Source organism: Solanum stenotomum, chromosome 6 (genome assembly GCF_019186545.1).
Source record: "Solanum stenotomum isolate F172 chromosome 6, ASM1918654v1, whole genome shotgun sequence".
NCBI classification, from domain to species: domain Eukaryota; kingdom Viridiplantae; phylum Streptophyta; class Magnoliopsida; order Solanales; family Solanaceae; genus Solanum; species Solanum stenotomum.
Window position 1 is genome coordinate 60,483,819 of NC_064287.1, and position 16,750 is coordinate 60,500,568.

Below are 16,750 nucleotides of genomic sequence, written 5' to 3' on the forward strand. Positions count from 1 at the left end.
TTTGGACGATTTCCCTCCATATATAACACGAGTATTTATCACACTTAAAACAGTGTGTAGTTTCGTGGAAACTGTTAGTGGAGGAATCACTTTCCCTTTCAACAATACTGAAAGCATTTATTAATGGCGTACGGTACCTTTTAGCTCCACCAATCCAATCCAATGCCTTCCACTTTGTACTAAGAATCAAATTCCTTCCTTATCTCCTTTAACGGTCCCCAAATTCACTCAAATGAACAAAAATGGGTAACATTTTCAGATCTACATTTCATAAAAAGAGTAGTCGAAGTAGTAGTGATTGCAGTTCTTCTCGAGGAACGAGGAGTCGGGAGATTTCTTCTTTTCAATCTTCAATTAATGAGAATTTTAGTTCATTTCCGGTGAAGAATTTGTCTTCCGGTTCGGGTTCTGTGAATTGGAATCAGGATTCGAGTAATTGCAGTGAAAAGGAACCGGGTTCTGTGAATTCGAAGAAGGATTCGAGTAATTGCAGTAAAAAGGAAACGGAAAAGATGATGAAGGATAAGAATAACAAGTATTACTATATTCCGGATAATTTCAAATCAGTTGATCAGGTTTTTGCTCGAACTCTTTTATTTATGCCATGTGAATCGAGTCGTGAAAGTAGATACTAATGTTTTGTACATCGAAATGAGCTTTGTATTTGACTAGATATTGAGTTTGAAAACATAAATAATATTTTGGGCGTTTCTTAAAACGTCTTTTATCTCTAGAATTAGAGCATGTTATTTAGGTAAAATGAACATTTTTAAGTTTACAAGAGGGATAATGTTATAATGATAGACACACTTAAACTAAATTAAGGTGCTATTACCCGAATCCATTTTTTTGTCCAAACATCTCTCACGCGTCTCAACTATGTGGAGACATGAAGTGTGTCACGTAAGTCAGAAGGTGTACAAAATTACAAAAAAAAAAGAGTTCGAGAAGTCAATAGGACCTTAGTTTAGTTAAGATGTGTGTCTGGAATTTCAGTTATACTCTAAGTACTTGTGCCTTGTCTCTTTACAAAAATATATTTTTTAAATAGCTGTAGTATTTAGGCTAGTTTTTGTGCAGCTCGACTAATTTTATGGGTACTTGCTATTTTCCATCGGTACATAGTATATTTGTCTTCAGATTTACCTAATAGTTCTCCTCCAGTAATGTATTACTCCGTCTGTTTCAGTTTATTTGTATTACTTTCCTTTTTAATCCGTTTAAAAATAATGTCTCTTCCTTTTTTTGATGACTACTCAAATTCAACTTTTCACATGACATGTTTAAGAGCACAAGATTATTCCCTCCGTTTCAATTTGTTTCTTTTTAAGTCCGTTTAAAAAAAGAACGTCTCTTTTCCTTTTTTGGGAACTCTATAATTCCAATTTTCCAAGCGATATATTCAAGACCACAAGATTAGTAGACATTTTGGTACAACCTACGTGTCCTTAGTTGAAGACCACAACATTCAAAAGTTTCTTAAACTTCGTGCTGAATCAAAACCAGACAAACAAATTGAAACAAATGGAGTATATTTTTTTATCAAACTAAAAATATGGAATAAAAGAGGGAGCAATAAGTTGGCAACTTCTTTTTAAACTCATATTTGATAGTTTTTAAGACACTCTATCTCTATTAATACAAGTTGAAAAGCTTGATGGGAAAAATGCTTATGTACCATGCACATGATTATATCTTTATAAACCTATAGTGTATGGAGTTTTGTATGCAGTGTATTGCTAGATGTAAACTACGATAGTTGAAACGATTAGTCAAGGGTAAAAATTGTGGTCAAGGATGAAATTAAACATCTGTTCTGGTTCTAATTATTTAGACAGGTAGAAAGACCAAGAGTAGAGGTATTAGGAGATCTCACATAGAATTTATGTGTACTTCCTTTTTCGGGAGGCTGCAATCTAAAGATCGTTTTACAAAATGCTGTAGTAGAATGAAAATTGAGCTCATGGCAACACTAGGCTTCTGTATATTCAGTGTCAAATTCAGAAAATGTCAAAAGGACTAAATCCGGGGAAGGACAACAACGTTTCATCTAGTTATCTATTATACTGCACCTGTTTACTGTTAGGTATAAGTGCCCGTTTATTAATATATTGTTGCTTGCTGTAAATCTAATATTTCTGAATCACCACTTCACTTTCAGGTCACTTTAGCTCTGAGAGAATCAGGGTTGGAGTCATCAAATTTGATTATTGGGATTGATTTCACGAAAAGTAACGAATGGACAGGTTAGTTGAGTAGTTGAATTTCTTGGTCAGTTGAGTATAAATCCTCAGGTGGCAGTAGCATATGGTAGTTGTGAATGTACTGTGACCATTAAAATTTAGCTTTTCCTGATGTTTGTGGCAATAGCAAACAGCTTGTGCCAAGTCGAATACCTCAGAACAAATAGAATGAAAATTGATTTATCCAACTTTCATCTTAGTTTTGCTAGTTCACTTGTTCCACTGTACTGTTTTCAACATTTTTTGTGTGTGATTAGATGTTCTTTGGATTGTTTACTCTGAAGGTAAAATTATTTGTTTTCTTTCTGAAGGTAAAGTTTCGTTCAACAACAAGAGCTTGCATGCTATAGGCAACTCAGTCAATCCATATGAGAAAGCCATATCTATCATTGGAAAGACATTGTCTCCATTTGATGAAGACAATTTAATTCCTTGTTTTGGGTTTGGTGATGGTACGCTCCATTCCTAAAATTTCTGTGTGTAGACTATACTTACTCTGCTGTTTCGGCATTCACTATCATGTTTGTCTTTTTGATCTTCTGTTGGCTTTTTGATTTGCCGTCAAACTCCTTTTTTTTTTTTTTTTTTCATTTTTGGGTTGTAGCGACGACGCATGATCAAGACGTGTTTAGCTTTCATAGTGATCACTCTCCTTGCCATGGCTTTGAAGAAGTCCTAGCTTGCTACAAGAAAATAGTTCCAAATCTGCAATTATCTGGTATCCTTCTATTCTAATTTGCAAAGTTATGCAAATCACTTCCTTCATTTCACCTTTTCCTTTAAACGTAGCAACCTATTGTCTGAACCACGTCAATGTGATCGTCCTGATTATGTCCTTTTATGTTCAAGGGCCAACATCTTACGGGCCAGTAGTAGATGCTGCAGTAGATATAGTAGAGAGAACTGGTGGACAATACCATGTTTTGGTTATCATTGCTGATGGCCAGGTTCTTAAATGCTTCTATCTCTACCCCCTCCATTAATCAAACAAAACTCATCTGCATGCACACGCACATATGTGGAACCTTGTTAACGATAGTCATACACTTCTTGCTGTAAAGTGTTGACACTTCCTCTTGTCCTATAGGTTACCAGGAGTGTCAATACCAGTGATTCGGAACTCAGCCAACAAGAAGAAAACACGATTAAATCTATCGTTACTGCAAGGTATAATGGCATAGATGTATTTTCTTGTTGCTGTAATTCATTTTCAAACCACTCAATGCAGATAAGTCAGGTTACCTTGGGCTGTCGAAACCTTCAGCTATATGAAATATAAGGTTACCATGGAACAATGTGTTGTGAAGCAGTAACAATAAACCAATGACGTGCTGGAAAATACTTGTTATTGCATGTTCTGGAGCAACGTAATATATTTGATCTTGGCAAGGAGATATCTTCCAAGAACATTGATTTTGTGGACACTGTCTTAAAATGTTTTCTGATAACTCACTTTCTAAAAGAATTATTTACAAAAAAAAATAAAAATCTCAAACATCTAGCATTTGTTCCCAGCATGTATCCTCTCTCTATTGTTCTTGTTGGAGTTGGTGACGGACCTTGGGAAGACATGCAAAAATTTGATGACCGCATACCTGCTCGTGAGTTTGATAATTTTCAGGTATAATTCTAGTATATTTTAAGTTACATATAGAATCGTCAGTAGAAACAGACATTATTTCTTACAATCCTTTTTTCATGTGCAGTTTGTGAATTTTACTGCTATCATGAAAAAAAATACAAGTGATTCGGAAAAAGAAGCTGCATTTGCTCTTGCTGCACTCATGGAGATCCCTATCCAATATAAAGCTGCTAGAGAACTTGGTCTGCTTGGGTATGGAACACATTACTAGCTTTACTATTAGCATCTCACATCAGTTTATACATGTTATTCAACAAAATGCCTTATATTCTGAAGTAGACTTTTTTCGCCTTCTTAGTTTAAGTCCTAAAAATGTGATTCTTAAACCATTAAACACGGGAAATCATGGTATGCCAGTTAGTTGGTTACCTGAACTTTCACCTTATTCCTGATGGTTCGGTACCTCTCTCTCCCCCTCACTATGTATAATAAAAAATAAAATTAACAATCACAGAACACTAAAAAGTAAAAAAGTAAAAAAGAAAAAACACAGAGTACTTACTAAGTGACAGTAGTAAGTACTGTTTCCGTAACTTGTGGGGTTTGGGGAGGATAGGATATATGCAAACCTTACCCCTACCTTGTGAAGGTAGAGAGACTGTTTCCATTAGACCCTCGACTCAAGTAAAGCAAATATAAATGTCCTGGTGGATGTGTGAGAAAACAAACTTGGCTGCAATATCACTAATGCTCTTGAAATTAATCCTTACACTCTATAACTGTCTTCATTGTACTTGTTACTCATTTTGTAATTTTCTTGTATAGAAAAAGGACAGGTAAGGCGAAGAAGGTAGTTCCAAGGCCACCACCAATTCCTTACAGTCGCCGTATGGCAATCCCAACTCGACATCAAAGCAGTTTTTCAGGATCGCCGCAAAATGAACAGAATCAAGTAAGACCTTGTATATTTCTTGGTTTTGAAATTATACGTGAAATTTCGATTCATGTTTCCACTTAATAATAAGAACGTTGAGATTTTTATACTGCCTTTGGTGCTTCTCATGTTGAACATGTCATTTCTCTTTTTGTGAGGTAATTGAGTGATGGAGACCTTAGACATGGATTAGGGTAGTAGGTAGTTAAGTATTGTCTCGCTTATCTGGTAGTTTCTTGTTATTAGAGTTTTGTTACTATTTATTGTTTCTTGTCTTATTTTGTATTTATTGTTCCTTTCAAGACTAATTTGTCATGCTTTCTTTAATATTTTGTCATGGCTTCTTCACTTCCGTTATTTTCTTTTTGTCGAACTGCTTTGAAATGCTTCTCTTTGAGTCGAGTGTCTATCGGAAACAACCTCTCTACCTTTCAAAGTAGGGGTAAGGTCTGCGTATAGACTTCCCTTCCCAAACCTCACTTATGAGATTACACTAGTACGTTATTGCTAATAGAGTGTTTGGACAATTGATCACTTATTTTTTTCTTTGTTCACAATGAAGGCTTGCCCGGTTTGTCTAACTGGTACTAAGGATATGGCTTTTGGTTGTGGACACATGGTGAGTTCCTTTCCTCTACTATTCAATTTATAGGATGATTTTCATTTCTCTCCTCTATCGATTTCTCGTATATGTCACTCAACTAACAATTATTATCTCATAAAGTAACATTTCGTCTTGATTCCATATTTCTTCGACAAACAAAGTAACTTTCTGAGATAATAATTTTTAGTCAAGTGACCATATGAGAATTCAACTCGCTACTTGTATGGTTTTAATGAATTTGATGATCAATTGAATGCAGACCTGCAGAGAATGTGGTCCAAAAGTATCAGATTGTCCCATTTGCCGTCGACGAATAACTAGTCGTATCCGGTTATACACTTGAAATTGCAACCTCAATGAACGGTGTATGTAAATATATGTATATATTTCTCGAATTTAACTTTGTATATGTCGATAATGTAAAGAATTTTTACATTATCACGTCACTCTTACTATTGTTGCAGGCAACTTACCTTAATTTCAAAATCATAAATTCTACGTTTGTTGGAATATTATCTATAGATGTCTATTTGGTGGTATGATAGTGTATAACTTTTTGTTCATTGTTAGTATATATTAGTTAAAACTCTACTATCTTTTTTTTTTTTTTTGAACCCCAGGATAATCCATAGCGGCTACAACCTCTGCCCCTCGGGTGAGCACTTTGTGCGCACTGGGTAAACTCTTCACTATGTAATAGTTTGCAAATCACACAGGGAATGTAAACCGCACTAGACAAGATCTATGCGACAAGCTCGATCAGAAGGCATTGAGGGGGAATTGATCTCGGGCATTGAGGGGGAATCGATCTCGGGTCATCCGTGTGGATAACCACCCTCCAATCTTATATGCTAAAATATGTTAACTTTTTTGTTTTTCATAATCCAAGAAAGTTATATTCACCATAGTAAAAAGATAAGTTGACGAGTTTTCGTCAGAGAGAAATTCTATGAAGTTATTTATAAATCGAAAAACTGAATTAACGATGACAAAATTGATATATGTTTTATATTTGCTTTGATATGGTTTTATTAATTTAAGAAATTAACATTAAAAGGTAAAAATAAAACTGTCGCCGTCTGTGGGGATCGAACCCACGACCACGTGGTTAAAAGCCACGCGCTCTACCACTGAGCTAAGACGGCTTTGTCGATTACAATAACTCTTAATTATAATTATAGAATAATATCATTAACAAGTTTAGATAAGATAATTACATAAATCAAGTTGTATTGAGATCTAAATATTTTCCATATTTGCAGTTTGATTGCATATTCCATTTAATTGTACAAAATTAATTTGCCTTATTTTTTTTTGAATAAAAATTATATTTTCTTGATTGTGTTTAACTTAAGCATGGAGTTATGAACGAAAGCAAGATTGACATTGATATGCAGGGTATACTTAAAACTTATGATCGATCTTAAATATATTTCATTAATGATAAAATAAAAATTTCTGAGTCAGGTGTACGCAGACTTAGCATCTACCTTTGTGGGACAGAAAAACTGAATCTGATAGACCATCGATTCAAAATTTTATTGAAAAATGTCAACAATTAACAAGAACAAACTCAATAGAATTCCATAAGTGAAGTCTGGGGTGAATGAGATGTACATAGACCTTTGTGAGATAGAAAGACTTAATTTGATAGACTCTCGACTCAAAATACATACTTTTACAACATTGATTAGCAAACAAATACACTTTCCTTGTACTCTTCTTCATCCATAGTATCACTCAATGTCCTTCCTTTAGTTTCTGGCAAACACAACACAAACAATCCACAAATTGCTATACAAATCCCAAAAACTCCATAAGAAAACCATCTATTTTTCCTCCCAAAAGCTACTAACATTGGACTAATTGCACCACCAAGTACCAATGCTTGTCTCACCATTGACACTGCTGAATTTCTAACACATGTTGGAAACAATTCCAGTGTAAATTAACAAAACATTAAAACAAGTACATGCACTAAAAAATGAAAAAAAGTTCAAACCCCATTTGTAACACTTTAAAATCATCATTTTGTACTATTACACAACCTATGCTACATATTCCACTTAACATAGCAAATACTAATAGTGATTTTTTCCTCGTTGATTTTCCAATTAGGAAAAATGTTACTATTGATGCTGGCAATTCTGATAGTGCATTAAGTGTAACACTTAGGTATAGATTAAAAGGTAAATTTCCAACACCTAATGGCATCCCATAATATACCATTCGTATACCAAAACCAACCAACATAACCGATATAAGTCGTCTGAAAGCCCATTTTTTTTCAATCAACATCTTGATAGCTGAGTAGAGATTGATTGTTGATGACTCGTTCGAGTTCTGTGTTAGAAAATAAGATAAGTTACTTGCTACAACATGTTCATACAATGACGATATATTTAACTTGCTCAAATATATAGTTTAAGCACAAAAAAAGAAAATAGAGAGGGGTTTGAACACATTAATGAAGTACTCCCTTCATTTATTTCAATTTGTTATATTAATTAGTTTGACTCCTCCACAAAGTTTTAAGAAAAGTGCGAAGGATAAAAAATACACCTGAAGTATCTTAGTTATTCAAGTTTCATACTTGAACTATCACCAATTATTTATTGAAACACACTTCAACTATTAGTTGTTCCCTTTTTCTATTCCAGAACGATGATGATATTTCAAGTAGGAAAATGGAACAACCGATAGTTCATGATGTGTGTTTCGATAAATATTTGATAGTAATTAAGATAGAATATTGGACGTAAAGAGTACGTGACATTCTTTATTAAAAGGACTTAAAAAGGAAAGTAAAACAAACAAACTGAAACAGATAGAGGGAGTAATAACCTACATTATCATGTTCTTGATCTTCAAATTCAAAAAAGGAGCCAAAGAAGCTCAGTGTCAAGCTACTCCTTGTTGTAATACTTTTCAAAGTTGACACAAATTCCTCTTTGTTCCCTCTTACGTAAAGCCATCTTGGTGATTCACAAACCAAAAAATATACCAAAATTGAGTACAAAATTGATGGAAAACATGTCCACAAATACAACACTCTCCATGAAGACTCTTTATTCAAAAAAGCAATAATTGGCAGTGATAGAAAACCAATAGTAAAACAAACAAAACCAATTATACCAACTTGTCCACGCCATTGATTTCCTACTAACTCTGTTGACAAAACAAGCGCACAAGTCCCAATAGTATCCCCTCCAAATCCACTCAAAAACCTCAAAAATGAGTAAATCCAAATATTTGTTGAAATTTATGTTATGGTTTTGGCAACTGACATGACAAGACATGAAAAAATCAACATGTTTTTTGGTCCAAGTTTTGTGTCAGCCAAAGTGGATAATTGGTGTGCCGCAAAATCGTGGCAAATTTGCTGCTTGAAAACTAAGAATTAATACTAGAATCGAGTGCATTTATGTGGATATAATGTTTTTGGATGTGTTGTACATGTGAGATAGATAAAAAGTAAAAAAAATTTAAGTAAAGACCACGGACGCCTTCACGGGCCGTGGTCCTTGTGACGACCCATGGTCTCGTCCGTGATGCAAGTTCCAGTGATCGAGTTTGAAGAGCAACTTTGGGGGAGTGTCAAAGGGAAGACCACAGTGCGAGCCGTAAAAGTGGGCGTGAAGGGTTCGAAATTTCAGTCCTATTTCAATTAGGACTCTGTTTTAAAACAATTATTTGAATTTATTAGGTCATTTTTATATCATTATTATCTATCTTGCGTTGGACGACGAACTACTCTCTATTATTTTTAGACTTTGATTTTCGATTTTGGATATTAATCCGAGTTTGAAGTATGGATTCGAATTATCAAATTATCAAAGTGATTATTGATTTGCTGATTCTTCTCATAAGTACTTTTTAACATGTTTTTCATTATTTATTGCTGATTGTTTACGTGAAAACATGAGGGGCTAAATACCATAATTGGAGTTGTTGGATCCATGACGTAGTTTTAATCGTAATTTTGTAAAACGAGTGAAATGCATTCAGTGGTTACAATTTGTAGTTTTAGCTTTCGTGATTCTTGCAATCTGATGAGTGCACATATTAGATTGAGCCTGTATCTGGTATTTGTTCGAGAGAAAACTACCAGTTAGGAAAAAGCTGAACTAATCTAACGAATTGGAGTTAAAGTTTGAGTTCGAGAAAAAAGAACTTTAACATCAACTCATTGTAAGCGAAAGTCAATGTTAGTAACACTCTAGGTCTGAGAGGACATGAGTGGAAGTTGTCTACTTAGACTGAGAAGTGTTAGATGAAAATTAATTCGCAATAATTGTGTAAACATTGAATTGCCTGAAACTCAAATACAGAAGAACACTAGAACTAACATTATGGTGAACACAATCCTAGTTTCTCTTAATCAACTGAATCAATTTTATATCGTAATAGTCTGTTAGTCATTAATTTGGACTTTGACTGCAAGTTTTAGTACTTATAACATCTCAACCAAACCCAATTTACTTTTCGTAATTATCTGTTTAGGAAATAATAACAACATTCGAATAAATGCGACAGTGAAACCTTATCTATTAAGAAATTCTCTGTGAGATCGACCTCGACTCTAGTTGAGTTCTATAAATTGACATCGACCGTTTACACTTCTTATTTGATGTGTAAGTTTGGACGTATCAAATTTTGGCGCCGCTGCTGGGGAATTTCAATTCAGAAGTATTTTACTAGCTTTATTCGATTTGTAGTTATATTTCCTAACTTTACGTTTTGTTCTGTGTTTGTGTCTCTTTCAGGTGAGTTCTACTGTGTATGCCAAGTACCCGGAGTAAATGAGCTCCATTGATCCCTTACAACTCAGAACTCTAAAAGACTCTTCAAAAAATGGCGAATGCACAAGAACTTGAGGCACAAAGACAAATGTAGGGACTAAAAGTTGAAGCCGCTGCAAGAGGTGTTCAGCAGAACGGCGGGAACAACCAACCTAGAATGGTAGATGAAAATAGAGGAGTGGATGGATTGATCCCTCCCCATCACCAACCAATAGCTCCAAGGGGTAGAGTTCAGTATCTAGCGCACATGATGTATGACGAGGATGATGCAGATTTAGATGGAGCTAGAGCCACTGGAGCAATAGTGTTACCTGCACTACCTCCAGGTGTTAAGTCCACAATCACCAGCACTATGATTCAATTGTTGAACCTGAAAGGTATGTTCAGAGATGCAACTGGTGATGATACGAATCAACACCTAATGAATTTTATGGCAATCTGTAAGTCACAAGAGATTCCTGGAGTCAACTAAACATCAATGAGATTGAGGCTGTTTCCACTGTCTCTTACTGGAGAGGCAACTAACTAGTTTAATGAGATGCTAGATGACTCCATCAGAACTTGGACTGAGCTGAAGGAAGCTTTCCTGGAACGATTCTTTCCAGAATCAAAAGAGTTGCAGATAAATAAGTACACACAAGCAGATACCAGGAGAAGCAATGCATGACACTTGGTGAAGATTCAACCAAAAGCTGAAGAAATGCCCCAATCGTGATCTAACTAAGAGGCATCTGAAATAAGCTTTTTATAGATCTCTAAATTATGTCACTAAACTTATTGTTGATGCAGCTTGTGGAGGATCATTTATGAGGAAGCCATTCTCGGAGAGCATGCAACTGTTGGATGAGGTATCAAAGAATAACAGGGAATGGTACAGTAGAGATGCAGAAGTAAGAGAGCTTGGGTACATATTTGAGCTTTCAGCTGAACAGAGGAAGAGAGAAGAAAAAAGGGACCAAGACATGGCACATATGAGGACACAAATAAATCTGCTCACAAAGCACATTGTAGCCAAGTCTATAAAGGTGAATGTTATGGGACAACAAAATAGGCATGAGGATCAGGATATTGACCTTGATGAGGAAGCTAACTACTTGGGGAACCAAGGAGGTTTTCAGAATTATAACTCTGGAAATCAGGGTTACAATTCTGGAAATCCAGGTCGAAACTATCCTAGGGATGGTCAATATGATATGCCAGTATATAGAGAGCAGAGAAACTAGATAGATAGAGATGGGCACACGAATGATCGTAGTGATGTTTATGTGCTCCCAGATAATAGAGACCGGGCAAGTGGTAGCTCCAGCGGGTCTAAGCTGGAAGACATGATGGCTAAAGTACTCCAGAAAGTTAAATCAACTAATGCAAGGGTAAAAGAGATGAGAAGTGATTTCTCAAGCATGAGTCAATTGGTGGACTCTCACACCACCTCCATCAAGCAGATTGAACAACAGTTGGGGCAACTCTCAGCCTTATTAAACCAAAGGAAGAATGGGTCACTACCAAGTGACACCATCCAAAATCCTAAGAAAGACGGGCAACGCATGGCCATCGCCACCAGGAGTGGTAAAGTTCTTACTGACCCTATTCTTGTAGGTACTAAACATAAATAGGTATTAGAGCAAGCTGGCAGATAATATGATGAAGTTGAACATGTAGATGACTTGGAGGATCCTCAGCCTACAGCACAACCTACGAGAGGAAAAGCGAAAGAGGTCTAGGAAAACATGCTTTGACAGCAGATTCCTAGACCACCTCCTCTTTTCCCTCAAAGGCTCAAAAAGAAAGCTGAAGATGGGAAGTTTACAAAATTCATCACCATGTTGAAGCAGCTTTCAGTAAACATACCACTGGTGAAAGCCCTGGAACAGATGCTAGGATATGCCAAGTTCATGAAGGACTTGGTTACAAAGAAAAGAGATGTAAGTCTTGATTTTACTAATGGTGTTCATCATTACAGCGCCATTGCTACCAGATCTCTGGTTTAGAAGACGGAAGATCCAGGTGCATTCACTATCCCATGCACCATTGGTTCAATCAAGTTTGCAAAAGCTTTGTGTGATCTAGGAGCTAGCATCAATTTGATGCCATTAGCCATTTACAAGAAACTGGGATTGGGAGTTCCAAAACTCACAACAATGAGGTTGATGATGACTGATAGGTTAGTTAAGCGACCTGTGGGAGTCCTATGTGATGTACTTGTAAAGGTGGACATTTTCATCTTTTCGGCTGATTTCGTGATCTTGGATTGCGAAGTGGACTTTGAGATTCCCATCATTTTGGGAAGACCATTTTTTGCCACCGGAAGGGCCTTGGTAGATGTTGAGAGAGGAAAGCTGAAGTTCAGACTCAACAAAGATGAGGTAAAGTTCAATATATGCAAATCAATGAAGCAGCCACATGATATGAATGTAGTATAAGCAATAGAGGCTGTTAATGAAGAAGGAATGAGAGTACCCATCGAAGAGAGGATGGTTGTTGAAACCTTAGCTGCAGTGCTGATGAACTTTGATGCTAATGTCCGGTCGGACTATGTAGAGACCGTGAATGCCTTGCAGGGTATTGGAGCACACTCGTATGCTCCAAAAAAATTGGACCTTGACTTGAAAAATAGGCCAAGCCCTCCAACAAAACCATCCATTGAGGAGCCACCAGTGCTGAAACTGAAACAGTTACCTAGTCACCTAAGGTATGTATTTTTAGGAACTAACAACCTGTGATTTTGGTTGTAGATTTAAATGATGAACAGGTTCAGGAGGTGATCAAGGTGTTGAGAAGGTACAAAAGGGCATATGGTGGACCATTGTTAATATCATCGGAATATCTCCAGCATATGCACGCATAAGATCCAACTAGATGAGGATTGCAGCCCAAACATTGAACACCAGCGAAGGTTAAACCCACCTATGCAAGAGGTGGTCAAGAGAGAGATCATCAAGTGGTTAGATGTTGGGTGGTCTATCCCATTTCTGATAGCCACTGGGTCATTCCAGTGCAATGTGTGCCAAAAAGGGCGGTATGACTGTGGTGGCAAATGCCAAGGATAAGTTAGTTCCATAAAGACCAGTCACTGGATGGCGAGTGTGTATGGACTACAAGAAGCTAAACAAGTGGGCTTTGAGGGATCACTTCCCAATGCCTTTCATGGACCAGATACGAAAGAACACTAGAACTAACGTTATGGTGAACAAAATCCTAGTTTCTCTTAATCAACTGAATTAATTTTATACTGTAATAGTCTGTTAGTCGTTACTCTGGACTTTGACTGCAAGGCTTAGTACTTATAACATCTCAACCAAACCCAATTTACTTTTCGTAATTGTTTATTTAGGAAATAATAACAACATTCGAATAAACGTGACAGTGAAACTTTATCTGTAAAGAAATTCTCTGTGGGATCGACCTCAACTCTAGTTGAGTTTTGTAAGTTGGCATCAACCGTTTACACTTATTATTTGAAGTGTAAGTTTGGACGTATCAATAATACTAAACCTCCAATAAGACAACCTATGAAAAACGAAGACGTTGGTAATCCACTGAGAACTGAACTCATACCTTGCTTCAACGACCATTCATTAACGACATGTGTGTCGGTAAAGCCACTAATAAATGTTTGTTGTGCATCGAAAATCCACGATAGAGATACGAGGACGGATTGTAACAATTGTTCCCATCCAAATTCACCAATGCACCTTTCAATCGTCTCATAGAGCGTTTTCGATGTTTTTTTTCGATTTAATAACAATGGTTCATATGATTGGTCACTCATTTTTATTTTTATTTTGAATTTGTGTATACAAATTAGAAGTGTGTGTGGATTTTGAACACCTTGAGAACTTGGTTTATATATTAAGAAAAAAAACACTAGTTGCATTTTAGTTTTTATTTAATTGAGGTCCCACAAATTAGGCAAGACAATACCAGTACAATTATGATTTGCTGGTATTCAACATTTAGATAATTTCATAAATTATTAATTTGTATTGTTGAAGGATCATATCATAGTGATATCATGTGTGAATGACAAGGATCTGATTGGACTTAATCCTTCAAACAGAAAAGGATAAAAAAAAAAATTATATAAATATTTTAAATTAATAATTTGATCCAAAAATCATGTTCTTATTGTTACTTTTGGATTAAAATGTCTTTTTCTTAGATAAACATATTTTTTATTCTTTTAAAACATATCGTTTTCCTAATAAAAATATTGTAATAAATCACTAATTCTAATTTAGATAATGATAAATTCGTAATAAAATAGAAAATTAATGTTTTTATTTTTTAATATTTTCCTGATTGAATAAGGATAATCATTTGCTTATATTTATAATCTTGTAGTTTTAAACTAAAGATTATATGTAGAATGTGCCAAAATATTCTTTAATTTATTGGTCTTAAACATGAAAAATAGAATTAAAAAATTACCAAACAAAAGAGACATCATACTTTTTGAAATGAACTAAAAGAATAAATAAATTAAAACGAATGAAAGATTACATTGTATTAATATATTGTTCTAAAAGAACACGTATTTGCTGTATCCATGGGAACAAGTTACATATTATATCTTTGTAATTAATCCATTCCTAGTTAAATGACAAAATTACATGAAATTAGATGATTGTGAAAAGATTAATAAAAAAATTATTTGAATAGAAACAATCTAATTAAGAAAAAAAAAGTGCCTTTAAACATTTTCATGTGTTGAAAAGACTTAAAAGACGAAATAGACCAATTAACAAGAATTGTGACGGGGTCTTTTTTTTACAAGCGTTTATTTTTTATATAGAATTTTTCAGTACGATTTTAAATTTAATTCGATTCTAATATGAATATTAAATACTGAGTAAAAAACATTTTTTTAAAAAGAAATAAGACATTAAAGATTGTGGTGGCCTTCTATAGTATGTGTTTTACTCTCAACAAGTAAAACGTAGGATTTTTTAACATAAATTTAAATTTTATTAAACCCTAATATAAACATCGATCATCAAATAAGAAGGATTTAAAATAAATAAGGGAAAGGAATAATTAGAAATGTTTGGTACGAGTCATGTGAATGTATAGTAAATATTAGTTTGTATTTGTTGTGCTATATATTTGAAAAATATTCTAAACTTATATTTAAATTCCATTGATTTAAAATCCTAAATATTTATTGCTGGAGGAATTTTATATGATTATATCTCATGGTGCTAAATGATTTTAAAGAATCATTGGCTATTGATTGACGCACAATTGGCGTCGTACGTAACATTTTTGAGATGAATTCAGAATTTAAAATTTGATGATTTTTTTAATAATATATTCAAAATTAATATGTTTTATATTTTATTTTTATTTTAGTTTGTTTAATAAAATAATCTTTTACTTCTAATTTGACAGCTATTTAACCTAATATTTCATATGACGTTTAAGATTATAATGAAATTAAATGAAATTTTAATACATTATACATATTAATAGTTATAAACCATAATATTTAAAAGTATTCTTTTTTTTATTAAAGTCCATGCTCAATTAAAATTGTGTGTTTGGCCAGATTTTCTCAATCTACTTAGATATGAAGAGTTGCGGTTTATATTTAGGTAATTAATCTGAAAAATATATTTATTAATATAAAAACATTATTTTGTATTAGGCTAATATTTCGAAAGTATTTTCGGAAAACCTTTTTACTTGTTTTACCTTCTGTAAAAATAATTAAATTAATATTACATACATTATTTTTTCTGTCTAGTAAACGATCCAAGAAAAAGATAAAATAAGTAGGATTCTAGCAATTAATTATTCGTAACATGTTGAATCCGCCCCTATTTTTCTCACGAACCATAGTTTTGATGAAAAATAAAACTAACAAATAAATAGATTATAATTAATTAAGCTAGTGGGTACACTAGGATTGAGTTGGCATATTTGGCGTTTTTATTTGGGATAAAAATAAGTCAATTTAGACCGCAAGTGCACACCAATTATATTCCACACGTTTGTATTATATTAGTTATTTTACTGTCTTAATTTAAGTGATGTTGTTTGATTGGATATGAATTATTTACAATTTATAGTGTTTAAGTGATTGTATCTTGTCGTTGTTGTTACAGTTTTTTTGTCTATATATATTTTAGTTATTTTTATCGTCTTAATTTAAGTGATGTTATTTGATTTGATACGAATCATTTATGGTTTATTGTGTTTATGTGATCATAAAAATGAAATTATTAGATGTATCTTGTAATTTGATATTCTTTTCAATAACTACAATATATTCGGTAAAATTTCGCATGTGGGGTGTGTTAGGTATGAAGGAAAACATTTTCCGGAAAATGTTTTCCAATTTTCTCATGTTTGGTTGGATTAAATGTTTTCCGAATCAACTCATTTTCCTCAAATTTAAGAAATGACTTCCCTTCAAAAATTAAAGAAAACATTTTCCAAAATTCTTTCCAACTTTAAATTACAATTTTTTATTGAAAAAATCAATTTATTTTGTCCCTACCCTCAAATCAGCCCCCCCCCCCCCCTCCAAAATAAATAAATAAATTTAAAGCTTGTTTTTTTAAAAAAATTAACGTTACCCCAACC

At 34.0% G+C, this 16,750-nt stretch overlaps 1 protein-coding gene, 1 non-coding gene and 1 pseudogene across 4 annotated transcripts in view; 1 reads left to right on the forward strand and 2 right to left on the reverse strand.

The window, feature by feature from the left end:
- The first annotated feature begins 64 nt into the window (after positions 1 to 64).
- The window catches only part of LOC125866635 (E3 ubiquitin-protein ligase RGLG4), a 24,745-nt gene continuing 8,059 nt past the window's right edge, over positions 65 to 16,750 (forward strand). Inside the window, exons 1-11 of one of the 3 annotated variants that reach the window (XM_049546931.1) lie at positions 65 to 575; positions 2,162 to 2,246; positions 2,555 to 2,695; positions 2,848 to 2,961; positions 3,093 to 3,190; positions 3,331 to 3,410; positions 3,759 to 3,864; positions 3,950 to 4,077; positions 4,651 to 4,777; positions 5,322 to 5,378; positions 5,623 to 5,902. In XM_049546931.1, the coding sequence (XP_049402888.1) occupies positions 243 to 575; positions 2,162 to 2,246; positions 2,555 to 2,695; positions 2,848 to 2,961; positions 3,093 to 3,190; positions 3,331 to 3,410; positions 3,759 to 3,864; positions 3,950 to 4,077; positions 4,651 to 4,777; positions 5,322 to 5,378; positions 5,623 to 5,706 (1,353 nt within the window). In that variant the 5' untranslated portion in view covers positions 65 to 242 and the 3' untranslated portion in view covers positions 5,707 to 5,902. Of the gene's footprint in view, positions 576 to 2,161; positions 2,247 to 2,554; positions 2,696 to 2,847; positions 2,962 to 3,092; positions 3,191 to 3,330; positions 3,411 to 3,758; positions 3,865 to 3,949; positions 4,078 to 4,650; positions 4,778 to 5,321; positions 5,379 to 5,622; positions 5,903 to 16,750 lie in introns of those variants that run through there. The other 2 variants (XM_049546933.1, XM_049546932.1) reach the window with 2 other exon arrangements.
- On the reverse strand, positions 6,437 to 6,508 carry TRNAK-UUU (transfer RNA lysine (anticodon UUU)). The gene has a single exon. It is a non-coding gene; the product is annotated as a tRNA-Lys (tRNA).
- On the reverse strand, positions 7,054 to 13,934 carry LOC125866630 (organic cation/carnitine transporter 3-like; annotated as a pseudogene).